Below are 19,328 nucleotides of genomic sequence, written 5' to 3'. Positions count from 1 at the left end.
GGGGGGGGGGGGGGGGTGTCGGGTCTGGTGATGGTGGAAGTGCACAAATCCACTCTACTGTGGACATAAATCTATTCCACAAAATGTACAGTTTTCAAACTGAAGTAATTGGTAGGATTCCAGTTTTGTGTTTAAAAAGCAAAGATGCAACTTTTCAGTGGGCTGAGCTATGTAATTCATTTGTTTACGGCCTTGTAAACCGGTGATTTTGGATGCATGCTGGTTTGTGAGAAGGGTTTGCGATATAAAATCATGCCTCACAACTTTTTGAGATAAGAAAGAGGGACATTTAAGCCACACCCCTAATGAGGCCCCGGCGCACCCCTAGAACCATATCCTAAAGATTTCATAAGAAAAATGTGTTTATAATTCAAACCACACTGGTTCTTTCTATCCTGGTTCATTTTCCTTCATATTAACATATGAAAAAAAAAAAAGAAATCTATCAATGAGAATAAAGTTAAGAGTCAAACACATTTTTAAGTTGAAAAATTCAAATATTTACACAGATCTGTAAATCAGTCCTGAAAGCTGGACAAGTGGGGAAGAAATAGGGACAAGGGGGCAGGGTTGCCAAAGAGGGACAGTTTAGAGCTATGTAAAATATTTCCTTCTTAGGCTTAGGGCCTGTTTCCACTAGGAAGTGATGCGAGTGTGGCTACCTAGCTGCATCACATCACTTCCGCTGCTGTTCGCTTCACTTCCGTATCGGGAGCTGTGGAAGTGTATGGAGGGGGCGACGGGCCGACTACTCCGCACGCAATGGACACTGTTCCATTGCCGTGCATTGGTTTCAGGACACCCCGCATGTAATGGAAATGGGCCCTTAGAGGATAAGAGAACCTGTAACATAGGCTTGGTACTGTGGCATTGTGCTGGCAGGTGTGTGGCTTGCGATCACTTCCTCGCACCTGTCTGTACAGTGCTGCAGGGAAGCTGCGCAACAAGCTGCATTGTGGGAGGTCAGTATAGTACCCAAAGTGTTGGAAGGTGAGCTGGCAAAATGGCAAAGGTGTCTGCACCCGGGTTCCCACCATTTTTTGTATTATTACTTTTTCTCCAAGCATCACCTACTACCTATATTTTTTTGTATATTATATTCAAAGTTCTTTTTTCCCATAAAGGATACATTAACTGAGCCTGAGTGCCCTGCTGATCTTCTAACTGTAATACTTTTAGCAATAGACCCTGAACAAGCATGCAAGTCTTAATGTATTAGCTGCATGTTTGTTTCTAGTGCGATTCAGACACTGCTGGTGCCAAATAGATCAGCAGGGCTGCCAGGCAACTGGTACTGTTTAAAAGGAAATAAATATGGCAGCCTTCATATAACTCCTTTAAAGTGAAAGTCTGATCATAACTTTGTAGGTCTTTTTCCGGAGATATAACAGGAAATTAGGGGTATTACCTCAATAGGAAGGGAAAATGTTCTTACGAGCTTGATGCCCCACACCTGTTCCAGTGGTAACCGTTTTTAACCTGACCTCCTTCATGTCCCGGTAGCCACTTTTCACGAAGGCAAGAACCAAAGGTAAATCTCTTAACGAGGGACACACACCGTGGGTAACATTTTGGTTAGAGGTTCACTTTGAAGCCCAAACTCTGTCCATGTGAAAAGAATGGATTAGAAGAGGGGTGCAGTCTATGGGAAGAGGTGTGGTCCATAGAGGGGAGGGGCATCTAGACAGCCAGAATCCCAGAGAATGCATGAGGGAGCATATGAGCCTTCTTGGGGGCGTTGTCATATGACCTCCAGATTATGACCCAGAGGAAGTTCTTTCTAAAGATGCATACGCACATCCAATTTTGATTGGCCAATCAATAACCAATTTTACTACCTCCATGCAGTATGTGGGCCAAGAGTCTGAATACTGTAAACAGATTGTATCAGTAAGCTCTCATACTACGTGGAAGTGGTAAAATTGGCCAGTCACTGACCAATCAAAATTGCATGTGTGTACCAGGCTTAAAGAGACACTGAAGCGAAAAAAAATATATGATATAATGAATTGGTTGTGTACTATGAATAATTACTAGAAGATTAGCAGCAAAGAAAATATTCTCATATTTTTCTTTTCAGGTATATAGTGTTTTTTCTAACATTGCATCACTCTATAATATGTCCAGATTACACAACACTCAGCATTCAAAATGAGTCTTTCAGAGCAGTCTGTGAAGTAATAAACTCTCCTCTGCTAGAGGAAAAGTAAACAGTTTAATTACAGTTGAGATAATAAAAGTCAGATAACAGCCCTCTCCACAACCAAGTTGGTCGGAGAGCTTAATAGCTTTTTTGCATAGAGATATCAACTGGAGTTTCTCAACTCTTTCTGCACTGGAAACAATTAGACTGATGTATCTGATCTTAATGTTTTTTTTCTTAGCTGTAGTACACATACAAATCATAATATCATCATTTTTTTTTCGCTTCAGTGTCTCTTTAAGAAAGTGAGTACTGTAGCCAGGAGGTGAGGTTGTACAATCTTGGAATTCCTAATTGTAATCACAATGGGCCTTGGCTATTGAGAACATTAATGACTTGTTCACTTTAAAAAGGAAACTGTAACCAAGGATTGAACTTAATCCCAATCAGTAACCGATACCCCCTTTTCCATTAGAAAAGTTTACCTTTTCTCAAGCCAATCATCAGGGGGATCTGTATGGCTGATATTGTGGTGAAACCCCTCCCACAGTGTGATGTCAGGACCATGGTCCTGACAGTTTGCTTTCTGTGAACCACATTGCATTGTGGGAAATAGCAGCTTTTTCCAACCGGCAAGCAAGCCGTATCTTCCTCTGTGCATAGAATTCTCAGTACAGATCACCTAGGAGAACTAAAGGTGTCACCACCAAAATAAAAATAAAAAATGTCACCACAAGTGATACATGGGAGAGGAAATCGTTTACAATGGGTAAGCACTAAATAATCTATAAATGACTATTGTAGAAAATAAGCAATTTTATTCATTATGTTAGTTTCACTACAGTTCCTCTTCATAGTCTCCCAGTGAGACCGTGCAGACCTGGTTTCTGTTTCGGTTCCCTTTAGCGAGTACAAGTGTCGGCCAGCAGCTGGCCCCGGTCACTGTTCCCTGAATCTGTCCATCAGGCTGTTATTATTCGTCAAAATGAATACACCTGTTTCAACAATTGTTCCTCTCCGTGCCGTGTTCCTTTTTCTGCCGCTTGGATTAAGTGTAATTGAATTTCCACCAGCTTTGTTGTTAATCTCTTTTGACTCTCCCTACGAATGTTCCCAATCAGGGCCGCGGGCAAATGGATTACCCTCACTGCAAGCCAGTGCTTCAGGTTTTTGTGAGGAATTCAGCCGGACTTGGGAGACTCCGCTGTAATTCAGCAGTGTGTTATAATGCTGGATAGGTGACAGTTTTTGAAACAGCAGAAAAAGGATTTTGGGCTGTGAAGTGAGAGTGTGGCAAGGTGCAGTAACCCATAGAAACAGAAGTTCCTTTTTTGACCTGATTTCAATAAACTGGAATCTGATTGGATACCTCACAAAGGGCGTGATTCAATTCATTTTTTTCTCCAATTGTTTCCCTTTGCGATATTTTCTTATCTTATCAATAAGATAAGATGAGAAGCCACCAGCAAGCAAAAAATACTTAGAATAACTGTATAGGAGAGGGAGCTAGACCACTAAACACCACAGAATTGTGTTGAGGAGGGAGGGGGCCACTAAACACCAGGAAACTGTATAGGAGAGGGGGGTGACATTTTACACCAGGGAACTTTATAAAGGAAGGAGGTGGCCACTAGACCCACAAGGTTGGCCCACGACTTGGTCCCAGAGTTCAATTTCCACCCACTTTGTACTTGAGTTTGACACTCCTGCTTTATGGAGAGGGGATGACACACGACTGGCCTGGAGACAAGTGGCTCTGGGGAACAGTGAACAGGATGATCACTACTAGGAAGACCAGCAACATCGGGGAACACTTGCAGATGCTTAAGATTTCCAGCCAAAACAACCAGGACTGATCATGTTTGGCTGAAGGAAATCTAAACCGTGTCCATTACTGTATGCTGGGAATATACGGTTTTCCGACATGTCCGATCTCCCGCTCGATCGTTTCGCCGCTCTATTCTGCATGGAGGACAATGGGAAAAGATAAGAGAATCGAGCGGGAGATAAGAAAATCGCCTGCAGAATCGAGCGGCAAAATCGAGCCGTGTATGCCCAGCATTAGTCATATCACATCTTGCTGGACCAGAGTCCTAAACTGTTACTGATGGAGGCACAGCGGAGATGATTCTGCTGGAATGAAGGAGCAGTTTTCCACCATTATATATTATACTTGAAGCACAGAACTCTGCTGCTTTCCCTGCTTAGCCCCTCCATGCTAATGTTCGAGGTCATAAAACATGCCGAAATACTTGTTGAAAAGAGGAAATGAGGAGGAAATGTCTGAGCTCTGATGTGCACAGAAGACCACAAACATATTCTGCCCGCCTCCTGCTATTTGCCCGAATATCACTGGGGTGGGATGGACGACACAGAGGCATGTCATACATCGGGGAGCATGCCTCTGTGTCCCATTTGCCCCTCCCCCGCACCGCTCCAGGTACTCTTTAAAGTAATCATCAGGCAAAAAAAAAACTTTACTCACCTGGGGCTTTATCCAGCCCCTTGCAGCCGACTGTCCCACGCTGATCGCTCCGTCGCCGTCCCGGGCTCCCCACGCGGTGCAGAGGCCGACCCCGAGGTCGGCCTTACTGCGCCTGCGGGAAGTGCTGTTGTCAATCATGGCAACGTGTTCCGCGGCATACTGCGCAGTACACCGCGGACCACGTGGCATTGATTGACAGCGGCGCTTCACGCAGGTGCAGTAAGGACGGCCTGGAGGTCGGCCTGAACAGCGTGCGGGGAGCGGAGTGATCAGCGTGGGACAGTTGGCTGCAAGGGGCTGGAGAAAGCCCCAGGTGAGTGAAGCTTTTTTGTTTTTTATTTTGCCTGATGACTCCTGTAAATAGAAGATGATGTTTTCTCCTTGGAGAAAACTTAGGAGAAAAAGTGAATTGAATCAGGCCAAAGACTGCATGGATTGGTCTTAAAATTTGATGTCATGCAGAATTCATAATCTGCAGTAGATAAGTTATTCAGAGGGCATAAACCCCAATCAACTATAGCATTACCACTACTGACAGGTAAAGGGAATAGTGTTGATTATCTCATTACAATGGCTGCCAGGGGCAGTTCTGATGTATGTGACACTTATCCCCCCCAGTAAGGGCCCCCAACACACACAAGTTGTGCGGCCAGTGTGTTGCCCCCCCACTCTTCCCACTCACATTCGTAGGGCCCCATGTGACACAACGCCGCCCTTACAGTGACCCATGCGACTATGGTTTGGCCAGAATGTTGGTAAAGTCCCCTCAGACGATCACATTGCGTGTGAGAAGACGCTCTCAAGCTGTGTGAGAGACATCCTCTCATAGTGAACACGGCTCCCTCACGGCTCTCTGAATATTGTCATATCAATCCACATGTGGAGTCAATAAGATGCTGCGATCCAAAAACAATAATAGACGAGAGACTCTCGCTCACCCCCCTGGCCATGTTCATTATTACCTCTGTGACTTTGTGTGGAATTAACCCTTCATGCTAAGGAATGTTTCACTGGCTGATGGCACAATCTACGTTTTTTTCATCTTGAAAATGATAGGTGTCCATTAACGGTACAATTTTTCAGCATACAGCGTGAAAGAGGCCATAGGGAAACATGGCCATTACCTTCACCTGGACTGCACATCATTTGTCGTTTCAGTTATAACTGAAAGCAACGAATACAGTGTAGCTTACTCTAAAAAAAAGGGTATTGTAGCAGAAATAATATACCAGAATTCACTGTGTCTCTGTCTTGTGGTTTCCATCATGATAGATTCCACGGGTGTCCCATCATTGCGGTCGCTGCAAAGCCAGGAGGACCGGAAGCTCCTGAGACGGAGACAGCTCAGGGAATTTCTGAGCTTATGGAGGTATGAGGCTGAGCTACGCACGCAGAAGTACCTGATGACATTACAGCGCAATGCCAAACAGATTCATGCACTTCACTGTTGGTTACACTTGTGAAATATTACAGCTCCACCCTTTAAATAAGTAGTAGCAGTAGGGTATTGTACCGTGTTAGCCATCAGTAAAAGCAAGAAGTTTTAAATCAGGATGATAGCATTTATTGGCTAACTTAAAAGAATAAGAAAGCTTGCTTATTCTTATTCTTTTTTAGTTAGCCAATAAATGCTATCATCCTGATTTAAAACTTCTCACCCTTTAAATAACATTGGTAATTCGATATCACTCACAAAACTGACAGAGCGGTTTCCTGTGGGCGGGGTGAATGGGGAGAGAAATGCGCTTGGGGGGAGGGGGGGTGTTGGGGGTCGGTTAGGCAAAAGATGCCGCCATGCTCGATCTTTAAGTGACATGGGGGAGGGGGGGCTCCAGTACACATGCTAGATTCTTGCCTTGGGCGGTCTTTATCGACCACTTTGGCCAAATGTAATTTAGCATGTGTATATAGCTTTAAAGGACAACTGAAGTGAGAGGAGTATGTAGGCTGCCCTATTAATTTCCTGGTAAACAATACCGGTTGCCTGGCAGCCCTGCTGATCTATGTAGTTGCAGCAGTGTCTGAATCACACCAGAAACAAGCATGCAGCTAATCCTGTCAGATCTGACAATAATGTCAGAAACAGCTGATCTACATATGCTTGTTCAGCATCTATGCTAAAAGTATTACAGACAGAGGATCAGCAGGACAGCCAGGCAATGTGCATTGATTACAAGGCAAAAAATACGGCAGCCTCCATATCCCTCTTACTTCAGTTGCCCTTTAAGGTGCTCATTAACGGTGCAATTTTCAACCTTCTGATCCGATTAATTGTGATCGTAAATCATCAAATGGCCCCATAAATAGGATTCAATATATAAGCAATCAGATCATTTCAGGTAGAATAGATCTACAAATGGATTGATAATCCATTCAATGATACAATCGTTTGGTCGATTGGCAAACTCTCCAATCAGATTATTATCGGATCACAAAGTCAAACTCTCGCTAAAATTGCATTGTTAATGGACACATTAAAAGGTGATCTAATTAACATATAAATTCAACCAAGAGCAATATAAATGCTTGACAAATTAGCTTTTTATCCCTAGGTCTGTTAAAAATACAAGAGGACATGAACTGCGCATGGAGGAAAGGAGATTTTACCACCTGTTTAGAAAGGAGTTTTTTACAGTAAGATTGGTTAAGATAGGGAGTATCTTACCACATGAAGAAGTCATAGAAAATTCTATACTCCCATTTATAAGGGCTTGGATGCTTTCCGTAGGTTGAACGGTGTCCACAGCTATGATTACCAGGTATAGAATAGTTATCTGTTGGTCTAGACAGATAACTGTTAAGCCTCATACTCGCCAACACGACGGGTCCAGCAACATCCCCTTGACGACGGTAGCTAAGCGATGCCTCTTCCTGCATGTGACGTAGACAGCGTTACTTGATGGGCACGAACGGGAAGTCCAGTGATCCCGGTAATTTGTGCAGTGTCGTCTGGGAACGGTCATTATTGCCACGTGACGTTCGCATGATTGAGTGCCTATACCCACGTCGCCACATCGCGTGAACAGGAAAAATCGTGACATGGGTACATAGCTTTACATTTGTGGCTTTTCCTACCTGTGCATTAAGGTACCGAGAAGCTTAAGAGAAGCTTACCCCCACCTTGTTAACTGTTACTATGGCAACTTCCTATATTTAAGACAATTATTTCAAGTATTGTTGAGCGTGCTATCAACCTGGTACAAATATATATAAGAAATAAAAACCTTAATTTTTCTCATGTGTATTTTGTGTACACACGGAGGCACACGCTAGCTCTGCCATTGCTTGCAAATGAATAGCAGGAATTGAGTTTAGAACGTTTGTCGTGTGTGTGTGTGTGTGTGTGTGTGTGTGTGTGTGTGTGTGTGTGTGTGTGTGTGTGTGTGTGTGTGTGTATAGTGCGTGTGTGTGTGTGTGTGTATATATAGTGTCATTGTACACAATCCTCTTATCTTATAATATTGCCCCGGGGGTTCAGCAGTTTATACTGTTTGCAAGTTTTGTATTAAACATGCCTGGTGGTCTTTTTGTATGGATTCCCTGGAGATACTGGCAGCAGACAAAGGTCAGTGACCTCTCAAATTACCCCCTGACAGGTCCTACATAACCCAAATACAGGGCAGAGATGTGACTGCTATTCCTCTGCATGATTTCTGCATTCATTGTCCTAAAACTGGCCATACGCTATTCCACTATGAAAATAGTTGCCAACTGGCACTTCTTTGATTGATGGTTGAAGATCAGTGTACTTCATCAATTATAAGGATAACATTTACTGGTTTGATTGTTTTTCAATATTGAATCAAAAGTCGAAGCTAATACAAAATTATATGATTGACTTTATTGGCAGAGTGGGGCATTAGATAAGGCTGTCTGGGTGGAGTCTGTGGAGGAATTGGCAGTGAGGGGAATCAGTTTAGGACTTTCTGGGAAGGAATTGGCAGAGAGAGGCAGCAGATAAGGACTGTCTGGGAAGGAAGTGGCAGAGAGAGGCAGCAGATAAGGACTGACTGGGAAGGAATTGACAGAGAGGCAGCAGATAAGGACTGTCTGGGATGGAATTGGCAGAGAGGGGCAGCAGATAAGGACTGACTGGGTGGAGTCTGTGAAGGAATTGGCACAGAGGGGCATCAGTTTAGGACAGTCTGGGAAGGAATTGGCAAAGAGCGGCAGCAGATGAGGACTGTCTGGGAAGGAATTGGAACAGAGGGGCATCAATTTAGGACTGTCTGGGAAGGAATTTGCAGAGAGAGGCATCAGATAAGGACTGTCTGGGAAGGAATTGGCAGAGAGAGGCAGTAGATAAGGACTGTCTGGGTGGAGTCTGTGAAGGAATTGGCAGAGAGGGGCATCAGTTTAGGACTGTCTGGGAAGGAATTGGTAGAGAGAGGCAGCAGATAAGGACTGACTGGGTGGAGTCTGTGAAGGAATTGGCAGAGAGAGGCAGCAGATGAGGACTGTCTGTGAAGGAATTGGCAGAGAGGGGCATCAGATAAGGACTGTCTGGGAAGGAATTGGCAGAGAGGCAGCAGATAAGGACTGTCTGGGAAGGAATTGGCAGAGAGAGGCAGTAGATAAGGACTGTCTGGGTGGAGTCAGACGCATCACCAGGTGGATCAGCGCATCACCAGGCCGCTTCCGAATGGCCTACAATCAGAGGTGCGCTGAGCTGTTACAGGAAACCAACACCCTCCAGTGGCAGACAGGTTATGTGTATGCTCGGTGTGTATTTTATCCCACAAGTGGGGCTTGCACTCTCTTGCAGGCAGGCACTTGCCTGTTTTTAAGTAGCGCTGTTCATGTCTTTGCTATGTACTAATTTAATTCATTTTTAGTCAGCTGCTCTCACTTAGCAGCCTTGCTTTTGGTGTATATGCAGAGCTTCTGTTTGGGTTCAAGGTACGTTTGCAGTTTCTGGGGGGGCTCAGCGCACCTCTGATTGTAGGCCATTCGGAAGCGGCCTGGGGATGCACTGATCCACCTTTTATGCAATTATCAGTTTAGGACTGTCTGGGAAGGAATTTGCAGAGAGGGGCATCAATTTAGGACTTGCAAAGAAGATGTATCATATTAGTGGTTGGAAGGAAGGAATTGACAAAAAGGGAATAGCAGAAAGAGAGGTTGGGAGAAATTGGTGAATTGATTGGCAGAGAAGAGGAGCAGTGGGGGGAGTCAGTAAAGGAATTGGCAGAGAGGACACGATCAAAGGAGGAGCAGTGGGAGGAGTCAATGAAGGGGTTGGCAAAGGGGACTTAGGAAAGGAGCAGAAAGGGGAAGAATCAGTGAAGGGATTGGCAGAGGGGACATCAGAGGAGCGGTAGGAGGAGTCAATGGAGAGGTTGGCAGAGAGTTGCATTGGAATAGGATCAGTGGGAGGAGTCAGCGAAGGGGTTGGCAGAGAGTAGCATTGGAACAGGATCAGTGGGAGGAGTCAGCGAAGGGGTTCGCAGAGAGTAGCATTGGAACAGGATCAGTGGGAGGAGTCAGCGAAGGGGTTGGCAGAGAGTTGCATTGGAATAGGATCAGTGGGAGGAGTCAGCAAAGGAGTTTGCTGAGAGTAGCATTGGAACAGGATGAGTGGGAGGAGTCAGCGAAGGGGTTGGCAGAGAGTAGCATTGGAACAGGATCAGTGGGAGGAGTCAGCGAAGGGGTTCGCAGAGAGTAGCATTGGAACAGGATCAGTGGGAGGAGTCAGCGAAGGGGTTGGCAGAGAGTAGCATTGGAACAGGATCAGTGGGAGGAGTCAGGGAAAGGGTTGAAAGAGAGTAGCATTGGAACAGGATCAGTGGGAGGAGTCAGCAATGGGGTTGGCAGAGAGAGGCATCAGAGAAGGAGCTGTGTGGCAAGGGTGGATAATTTACACTGCAACACTCAGGACAATTTATATACAGTGGTAATGAGATTAGTGGAATAAATTATGCCATTTGAATATATGTTTAAAATGCAGAAGATAAAAGGATAAAAACATCTAAAGACAGGATGCATTAAAAAAAAATTGGTCACATAATATTTAAAATGCCCTTGAAAATGCATGAAGTGCAATAGTGGCATCTAACAATCCACCGTTACCATTGCGGACGTTGTAAGTGGTGACTTTAAGGGCCCGTTTCCACTATCACGAATTTGCATGCGGTGCCCGCATGCGAATTCGCATAGCCAGTGCAAGTGGATGGGACTGTTTCCACTTCTGCGTTTTCCTGCACGTTTTTCTGTGCAGAAAAAATCTGCAGGGTAGGGCCCTCAGAATTCGCCTGCGTGTGGAATGCAGGCGAATCGCACGCAATGTATTTAATAGGGAAATCGCATGCGTTTTCCCCATGCGTTTTTGCCGCGATTTCGCATAGGTACCCATGTTAATTCACACAGACAGTGACATGGTTAAAATCGCATCACCCTTACCTATGCGAAATCGCATGCGAAATCACAGCAAAAAACGCATGCGGAATCGCACCCGCATGCGATTTTCCTGCGGTGATTCGCCGGCGATTCCGCAACGCTATAGTGGAAACGGGCCCTTAGGGAGTTGACAGAATTCCAATAAAATGGCTCCAGTGAACCAAATAGCTGCAATTTCTAAACACAGGTATTCACTGTGACACAACTGCCTGTTATAAAGCATTGCGCTTATGAGACTGTGAGCCTGAACCATAGAAATCTCTCCTGCCACTTCTGGTAAGACGATCCCCCTAGGCCAGTGGCGACGTCGCTCATTTAGCTTGGCCCTCCTGCACTCTGAATGAACCCTTGTGCTTTCTTCCCCCTTGTTCTGCAGCTCTTGAAGTCTCAGGCCTATCTTCCCCGCAGAGATCCCTCGGGGCCTTTCCTCATGGCTGTTGACCACTGTTTCTCCATCAAGGGTCAGGGCACAGTGATGACAGGCACCATCCTCTCTGGCTCCGTCAGTCTCAATGACAACGTGGAGATCCCAGCACTAAAGGTAAAAATCCTCTCCCACCACTAGTGGGCTCTGTTGTACAAATAGATGCACACCCACTGGCTGGATGTACAGTATCCATATGCATTTCTTTTTATAATTGTGGTCAATGGATTGCTAAGGTGGTGTTGAAGAATTTCCCAATAACTCATGGAGTCTACAGTCAGCAAGAAGTCCTATGTCACCCCTAAAAAAAACCAAAAAAAACATGCACACACTAGTGAATATAAACCATGTGCCGTACATATAAGGTGAATGCATAATAACAGAATTCCCTGAGATACAAGCAACACACTGATAATGTCGCATTGTATTGCACACCCCCTTCCTGCACTCCCCCAGCCCAGTGTGTAAATGAAGAGTGTAGCGCAGTTGAAGCTGTGCTCTCACCTCTCTGAGTCCAGTGCTGTGCTTCCTCCTGTCTGCCCACCGCACAGCCTATTGCCCAGTGTCTCCTGCTGCATGAGAAGTGTTTACACGCGACATGAGAAGAGCGAGTTGCCGACACTAGAGGGAGCAGGAGACAGACAGGATGGTAACCCAGGCACAGCGCTGGACTCTGGTGGGGAGGTGAGAGCACAGCTTCTGCTGTGCTATACCCTGCATTTACACTCAGGGCTGGGGGAACAAAGGAGGGGACGGTGACACAGTGACAAAAGGAGACAGTGGGTGTCACAAAGGGGGACAGAAGGAGGCAATTTATAAAAAATCACGTTGTGTCAACCTTTCTTATGTATCTGATCAATGTCAGATCTGAATATCGATCTTATCACTCGCTCAAATCAGATCTGAAGTGAAAATTGCATGGTGTTTACCCACCTTAAAGGATATTCAAGGTGATTAATTAAATCTATGTTTACTTACTTGGGGCTTCTTCCAGCCCCTAGAAGTCATTTGTGTCCCTCACCACAGTTCTGGTCTTCCCCCTGGGTCTTGCTGGCAGCTTCTGAAGTATCGCCGCCCCCCAAAGGGTTGGCGTGTTCTGCCTGCGCCATGTACGAATGCACCCACAGCATCGGGATCATGGTGCGTTTGTGAAGTAGTACTGCAGAGTCACAGTATGCTCCCGGTGACGGCGGGGGTATGCTAGTGCATGTGCAGAAGACACTAATCCATTGGGAGTCGCTGATACTTCAGAGGCTGCCAACTGGAACTAGGAGAAGACCAGTATATGCACGTAGAGGCACCAAAAGAATAACATTTACTAAAAATGGTAAAATGAGAGGAGGCAGAGGTGGACTTACCTCCTCCAAGAAGACGCACAAAGAAACTGTTGTATATATTCAAAACAAGAAGGCTTTATTTGTATTCTCCAAAAAGTGCTAGTGCAACACGTTTTGCAGGCATCTCCTGCTTCATCAGGCAAATAAAAATGGAGCATCTACTCATACAGGTCTGGTGCGAAGCTCAGCGCCTCTGTCTTCTCCTCTCCTCTCAGGAGAAGACCGGAGCTGTGGCCAGAAACCCAGAAGACTTCTAGGGGCAGGAAGTAGCCACCGGTAAGAAAAGATAGATTTAATTAATCTCCTCGACTATAGAATGTTTTCCATCACTTTATTTTCTTTTGTTACTGGCTCAGCTAGCAGCTCATACTGGTAAACCACTGTACTCCAGCCCCTCTGTGGGTATGCCTGCTGATCTGCCAGTTTCCACTGCTACAGCCCTAACTCCTCCCCTCCTCACTGAAATCCTCCCCCCCCCCCCCCCCCCTCCCCTGAGATCTTTTACTTGCTTATCAGGTCTGCTGATGAAAAGGCACTAATAGACACCATAGGGATTCTCTGGACTCTGCAGGGGAGTCAAATAAAAAATGTATCATAATTGCATTATTGATTCGGACCATTAGTGGGATTGAGGTATAATTCATCAACATAAGTGTACTTTTAAGTTCTGGATGTACAGTATATGTTTTCCCCATTTGTGTGCTCAACTTGGGGAAAATAACTAGAAGGGTTGTGCCCTCGTAGTAACATTTCTGCTCTTTAGCTCTACATAAAACCAGGATCAGAGACTTTCTCCTTTCATGGAGTGGATACTGACAGGGCAGCAGATGTCTATGAACTCCAGAGCCCCTCCGCTCAGGTCACGTGACTTCACATGACCCCGTTATTTACTAAACAGGCTGGACAGTGAGTGACAGGAGGTGCCTACTGGGCATTGGGACAAGCACTTATAAAAAGAAACCACTGCAGTAAGAAAACAAACCAGGATGTTCAATATGGAAAGTGGCCGTGTTTCCTTCAACAGCTGCTAATGGTTTGTGACAAGTCTGACCGGCTGAACCGGAGTACAGAGAGGTCAGTGCACATTCTCACCACTGACAGGCACAAACGTTTTGTAGCACTCACTTTTTTATGCATTATTCTGCAGTGCACTATTTTTTCTGTTGTGTGCTTTTTTGCAGTAAATAGATTTACAGTACTAATCTCTCCAGCTTTTGTAGTTTCTTGTTGCCAGCGAAGTTGGATTTGTTTCCACTACACAGCTCTCCGCTGTCCCCACTTACTGTCTCGGTATGGGGAGAGACATTACAACTTTGTGACCAGCACTGCAGCTTACAGTCCCTCCCTCTTTACTGCGTAGTAAAGAATGTAACATTTCCCACATCCACCCAGAGGATCGGCTTTTACTGTTAGTAGAGCTTGTAAAACATTAATTGAAGACACAGATCTTAAAGGACCACTATTGCAAAAAAAAATCTAAATTTAAAATACATGTAAAACCATACAAATAAGAAGTACGTTTCTTCCAGAGTAAAAAGAGCCATAAATCATTTATCTCCTATGTTGCTGTCACTTACAGTAGTTAGTAAAAATCTAACGGAACTGACAGGTTTTTGATTAGTCCATCTCTTCATGGGGGATTCTCAACATTTCCTATATTCTTTACAAAAGCACTCCCTGGAAAGGCCCTATACATGGATGCATGCCATTCTACCCCCCCCCCCCCCACCTGTTTGTACACTATTCTGACAGTTTTACTAAGCAATGGCCGTTCACGAAGTGCTTTTGAAAGAAAACCCTGAGAGAATCCCCCATGAGGAGATTGCCTAGTCCAAAACCTGTGAGTTCTTTCAGATTTCTACTACCTACTGTACATGACAGCAACATAGGAGAAACATAATTTATAGCACATTTTGCTCTGGAAGAATGTTACTTTTTATTTCATTTCACTTTTAAATTTTACAATTTTTCGCGATCGTAGTCCTTTAATAAACCATATAAAGGCATAAGGAACCCAAATGTTAGTTTTATTGCAATGTCTTGTTAAATGAGCCACCTTCAGCTCAAAAACGTATCTAAAAGTTTGACTTGAAGCAGCCAGCTGAATGCGTTAACAGCAAACTCCATGAGCAGTACTACTACAGCAGTTAAGCTACTCATACACTACGTTGATTTCTTGTTGATATACAGCAGATGCAATCACTGTGATCGAATCTGCTTCTAAATCAATAGCGCAAATGTTGACTGATCGATTTCCACCCGAAATCGATCGATTTTGCTTGATCGCGGGCAGGTCTAGAGTGCGTCAGCGGCGATCGATTCGGTGATGACTGACGCAGCATAGGGGCAGCAATACATTACCTGTCCGTCGGTGCGAGTCCCAGGTCCGTGCTGACACTTTCTCCGGCTGGCCTGTCTCCTGATTACTTCCTGTCTCCTCCAGTGGCAAGCCGAAGTTCAAACAGTAGAGCGCCCTTCCGCTTGTCACAGGACGGGACAGGAAGTGAAGAGGAGACATGCCAGCCAGAGAAAGTGTCAGCACAGACCGGGGACTCACGTTGGCAGGTAATGTATTGCTGCAGGCAGGGGGAGCACGCATTCAGTCTGGCTTTGCTAAGGAATCATTATAGCTGAGTCATTATAGTAGAACCAGAAGGGGGCAGGCTTGGGCTCGAAAAGACATCAGAGAAGACACTCAGCTAGAATGATTCCTGAGCAAAGCCAGACTGAATGCTCAGTCAGGGATTTTATCAGGGCTGATAACAAGCAGGCTGAGCAGTGAAGAATGAAACCGAGAGCAGGGTAGGTTTTTTTCTGTAATGTTCCCACTGATCTATATGGTAAAATACATGAGGGTGCTTCGTCTCTGGTTCATTTTAAAGCTGGCCTGACCTTAGAACTTCCTCTCTGCTCTAAAAGATAAGCAACAGCATAATACCCTTTAAAGAAAAACATATCTTTGTTACAGCTGATACAAATCCTAAAATAAATCTTCAGTGTGTCTACTTCCTGCTTTCATGGAAGCAGACATATGATTAACATTCTGTGTTTAGAAATTAGCTGCTCTGCCATGGTAGAGGAGGTTCCTGAGCTGACACAACTGAGAGAACAAATTACAGTTGGGATTAGTAACAGATGAGGGGGAATTAGACAGGCTAAATATATACAGGGTGCATTTCTCTGTGTTTTCCTTCTGTCCTGTGCAAGAGTTCCACTTTAACTGTTCATGCCTCTGCTTTTCTGTTCTGTATTAGGCCTGTTTCATACAGACAGCTGAAGGGGGTGAATTCACCGCCTGTCAGCTGCTCTCTTGCACCGACCGGGCGCTCGTTGGCTCTTTGGTACCGACGGTGGACATGTGGCCCCCTCACGGAGTCACATCTGAGGGTGGCCACATTTCTCTGCCACCGGGTAATGCCAGCGAATGGCAAGCGCTGACACACGTGTTGTTACAAATGCTGCAAATGGGGCTGCATTTTAATTGCACGCAAATGGTGGTTGTGGGCAGCAGACGGGACACTGAACTGCCAGACAAGTGCGCAGTTCAGCTTCCCATCTGAATGAGGCCTTTTACAATTTTTGTACCATATTGCATATCGTTTAGCAGGTAAGATAACAGCAACAACAAAACATTTCTAAAGCATTTTTCTCCCTGAGGACCCAAAGCGTATAAGCGTGTCTCAGATCAGTACATAGTGATGTGTACAGGCAGGGTAGTTTCTAGGCTAACTTGAACCCAGGGTAATGGTGTAAAAATTGTGCCCCACCAGCCCCCACCCCCGCCGTGGAGCCAGGTATAGGTGCCCGCAGTATGGGTTAGCCAAGTCTAGTTACCCCCAGTATAGTTAGCCAGCTATAGGTCCCCTCCCCAGTATAGGTAGCCAGGTATAGTTGCCCCCAGTATTGGCTAGCTAGGTAGGTCTCTCCAATATTGGGTAGCCCGTATAGTTTCCACCAGTATAGGTTAGATAGGTAGGTGCCCCCAGTATGGGTTAGCAAGGTAGGTGCCTCCAATAAAGATAGCCAGAATAGTTGCCCCCAGTATAGGTTAGATCGGTAGGTGCCCCAAGTATAGGTTAGATGGGTAGGTGCCCCGAGTATAGGTTTGATAGGTAGGTGCCCGCAGTATAGGTTTGATAGGTAGGTGCCCGCAGTATAGGTTTGATAGGTAGGTGCCCCAAGTATAGGTTAGCTGGGTAGGTGCCTCCAGCATAGACACAGCGGCGGGGGGAGCGGGCAAAGCATAGTTACAACTCACCTTCCGTGATCACCGCAGCCTTCTTCCTGTTCTAGCATCCGTCGCATTGGTAACAGCGTCCTCTGTGAGGACATGCGGTCACGTCATCACAAGGGGGGTGCTGTTACCAAAGCGATGCACGCCTGGGACAGGAAGGAGGTAGAGGCTGCGGGGGATCATGGAAGGTGATCTATACTGTGCCCGCTCCCCTCGCCGCTGCGCCCACCCTCCTGCTGCTCAATCTGGCGTCCGGGGTGATTGCGCGGTTCGCACGCCCGTAGAAACGGGCCTGTGTACAGGAGAAAAAAATTATGTGATCATAAATGCCAGACCAAACAGGTGGCTTTTTAGTTTTGATTTAAACCTTTCCAAGCTTTGAGCTGTGTTTATTAAGTTTGGCAAGGCATTCCACACGGTAGGGGCAGCATGACGAAAGCTCTGGCTCCAAAGGTTTGTATTTGGACTCTGGGGGTGGTCAAGTTATTGGATCCTTTTTATCGGAGGTTGTGGGAGGTGTGACGCAGTTGCAGCAGATCCTTCAGGTATCCGGGGCCTAGGTCGTGTAGGTCATGTTTAGTGTGCATTCATTACAGGTGGGGGGCAAAATCTGGCAGCGATCTTGCTTAGGGTCTATTTGAGGTGTTGAAAAGAACTGGGAAACGATACCTTCTGTATTACTGGGAGTGATAAAACCAATCTCCTTATGGTCACATGGTCCAGTGTAGGTTCATAGGGATCAATATTGTAAAATCAGGACCCCTCCAAGGCGCTCTGACTGTCTTAGGCCTTTGAGGAATAATGCAACAAGTAACATAATAAGGTTTCAGAATCTTGGGAAACAAACTCTTGCTTGATGAGATAACGGCAGCGATGACCCGCTAATTGGAGCTATTATGGAGAAAAATGGCCCTCGCTCCTTCTCATCTCTGTCCGCTGCCAGTTCAGGGATTAGTCGGAGGGATGAACTCATGCGAGCGATTATACCCTCGCTGCCTTCACAAAGGAGACTGAACATGTTGCCGCGCTCTCCAGAAATTAAAATAAAGCTGTCCAGAGAATGGAGTATTGTATGACTCTTCCGGACATGAAAGGCGCATACAATCAGATACAATCACAAATGATAGGAGCATTCTGAAAGATTGATTGTCCGTCTATGGGAGAGGATACGGAGGAGGCTGCCTGCTCTCACTCCCTCTTTGTGTTCTGGGCTGGAGATTACAGTGCTAGCTCTATCTGGTTACACCGTGGCATGGGGATCAAACCGCACAAAATGGCCTGCTGGCCCTTCCGATGGGTTCTGCGGTTTGGAGACATCCGCGCCAGCACGCCAGGCGGAATACACACTGAGATTGTAAGCTGGCAGAGTCTCCAGCGCGCATTTGTGATTCTCCTTCATTATTTTTATCAGCAAATAATTTGTAGTGCATGTTGGCATATAGGGAAGGCAGCTTCTGCAGCATACACCGGTCTGCCAAAACATGAAATCCACCCGCCTAGTACTGTGCTGGTCTTCCTTAAACCGGAGCTGATCTCTTACACAGGACAGAAGGCAAACGAAGAGAAATGCACCCTGTATGTATTTAGAGTGTTTAGTATGTCTAATCCCCCCTCATCTGTGACTAATCACTACTGTAATTTGATCTCTCCGCTGTGGCAGCTCAGGAATCTCCTTTGCCACGGCAGAGCAGATAGTTTGTAAGCAGAGAATGTTAACTCTGTCTGCTTCCATGAAAGCAGGAAGTGGACACACTGCAGATGTACTGGAGGGTTGGTATCATCGTTTTTTCTTTAAAGAGAAACTCCAACCTAGAATTGAACTTTATCCCAATCAGTAGCTGATACCCCCTTTTACATGAGAAATATAATGCTTTTCACAAACAGACCATCAGGGGGCGCTGTATGACTGATTTTGTGCTGAAACCCCTCCCACAAGAAGCTCTGAGTACCGCAGTACTCTGGGCAAACTGCCACAATGTAACAATGTTCACAGACAGGAATTAGCTGTTTACAGCTGTCTCTAACAGCCAAAACAGCTAGGAGCAGCTACATAACCTGCCCACAGTAAAAATGTCACCATGTAATACATGTCAGAATGTGAATCAGGGAGAGGAAAGATTTTACAATGAGCAAACACTGACTAAATCATTTATACATAATTATGGTAAAAAATGAAGCACTTTTTTTACTACATTATTTTCACTGGAGTTCCTCTTTAAAGGTTATTATGCTGTTGCTTATCTTTTAGAGCAGAGAGGAAGTTCTGAGTTCAGGTCCACTTTAAAGTGCACCTGTAACTTTTTAAAATA

The 19,328-nt window shown here is 45.5% G+C and overlaps 1 protein-coding gene across 1 annotated transcript in view; it reads left to right on the top strand.

The window, feature by feature from the left end:
* Window positions 1-19,328, top strand: part of EEFSEC (eukaryotic elongation factor, selenocysteine-tRNA specific) — a 244,383-nt gene that overhangs the window by 63,553 nt on the left and 161,502 nt on the right. Inside the window, exons 3-4 of the mRNA XM_068252731.1 lie at window positions 5,901-5,997; window positions 11,401-11,565. Of these exons, the coding sequence (XP_068108832.1) occupies window positions 5,901-5,997; window positions 11,401-11,565 (262 nt within the window). The remainder of the gene's footprint in view (window positions 1-5,900; window positions 5,998-11,400; window positions 11,566-19,328) is intronic.

Source organism: Hyperolius riggenbachi, chromosome 9 (genome assembly GCF_040937935.1).
Source record: "Hyperolius riggenbachi isolate aHypRig1 chromosome 9, aHypRig1.pri, whole genome shotgun sequence".
Lineage (NCBI taxonomy): Eukaryota > Metazoa > Chordata > Amphibia > Anura > Hyperoliidae > Hyperolius > Hyperolius riggenbachi.
Note: the sequence above shows the minus strand (reverse complement) of the source record. Positions and strands in the feature narration are given on the sequence as shown.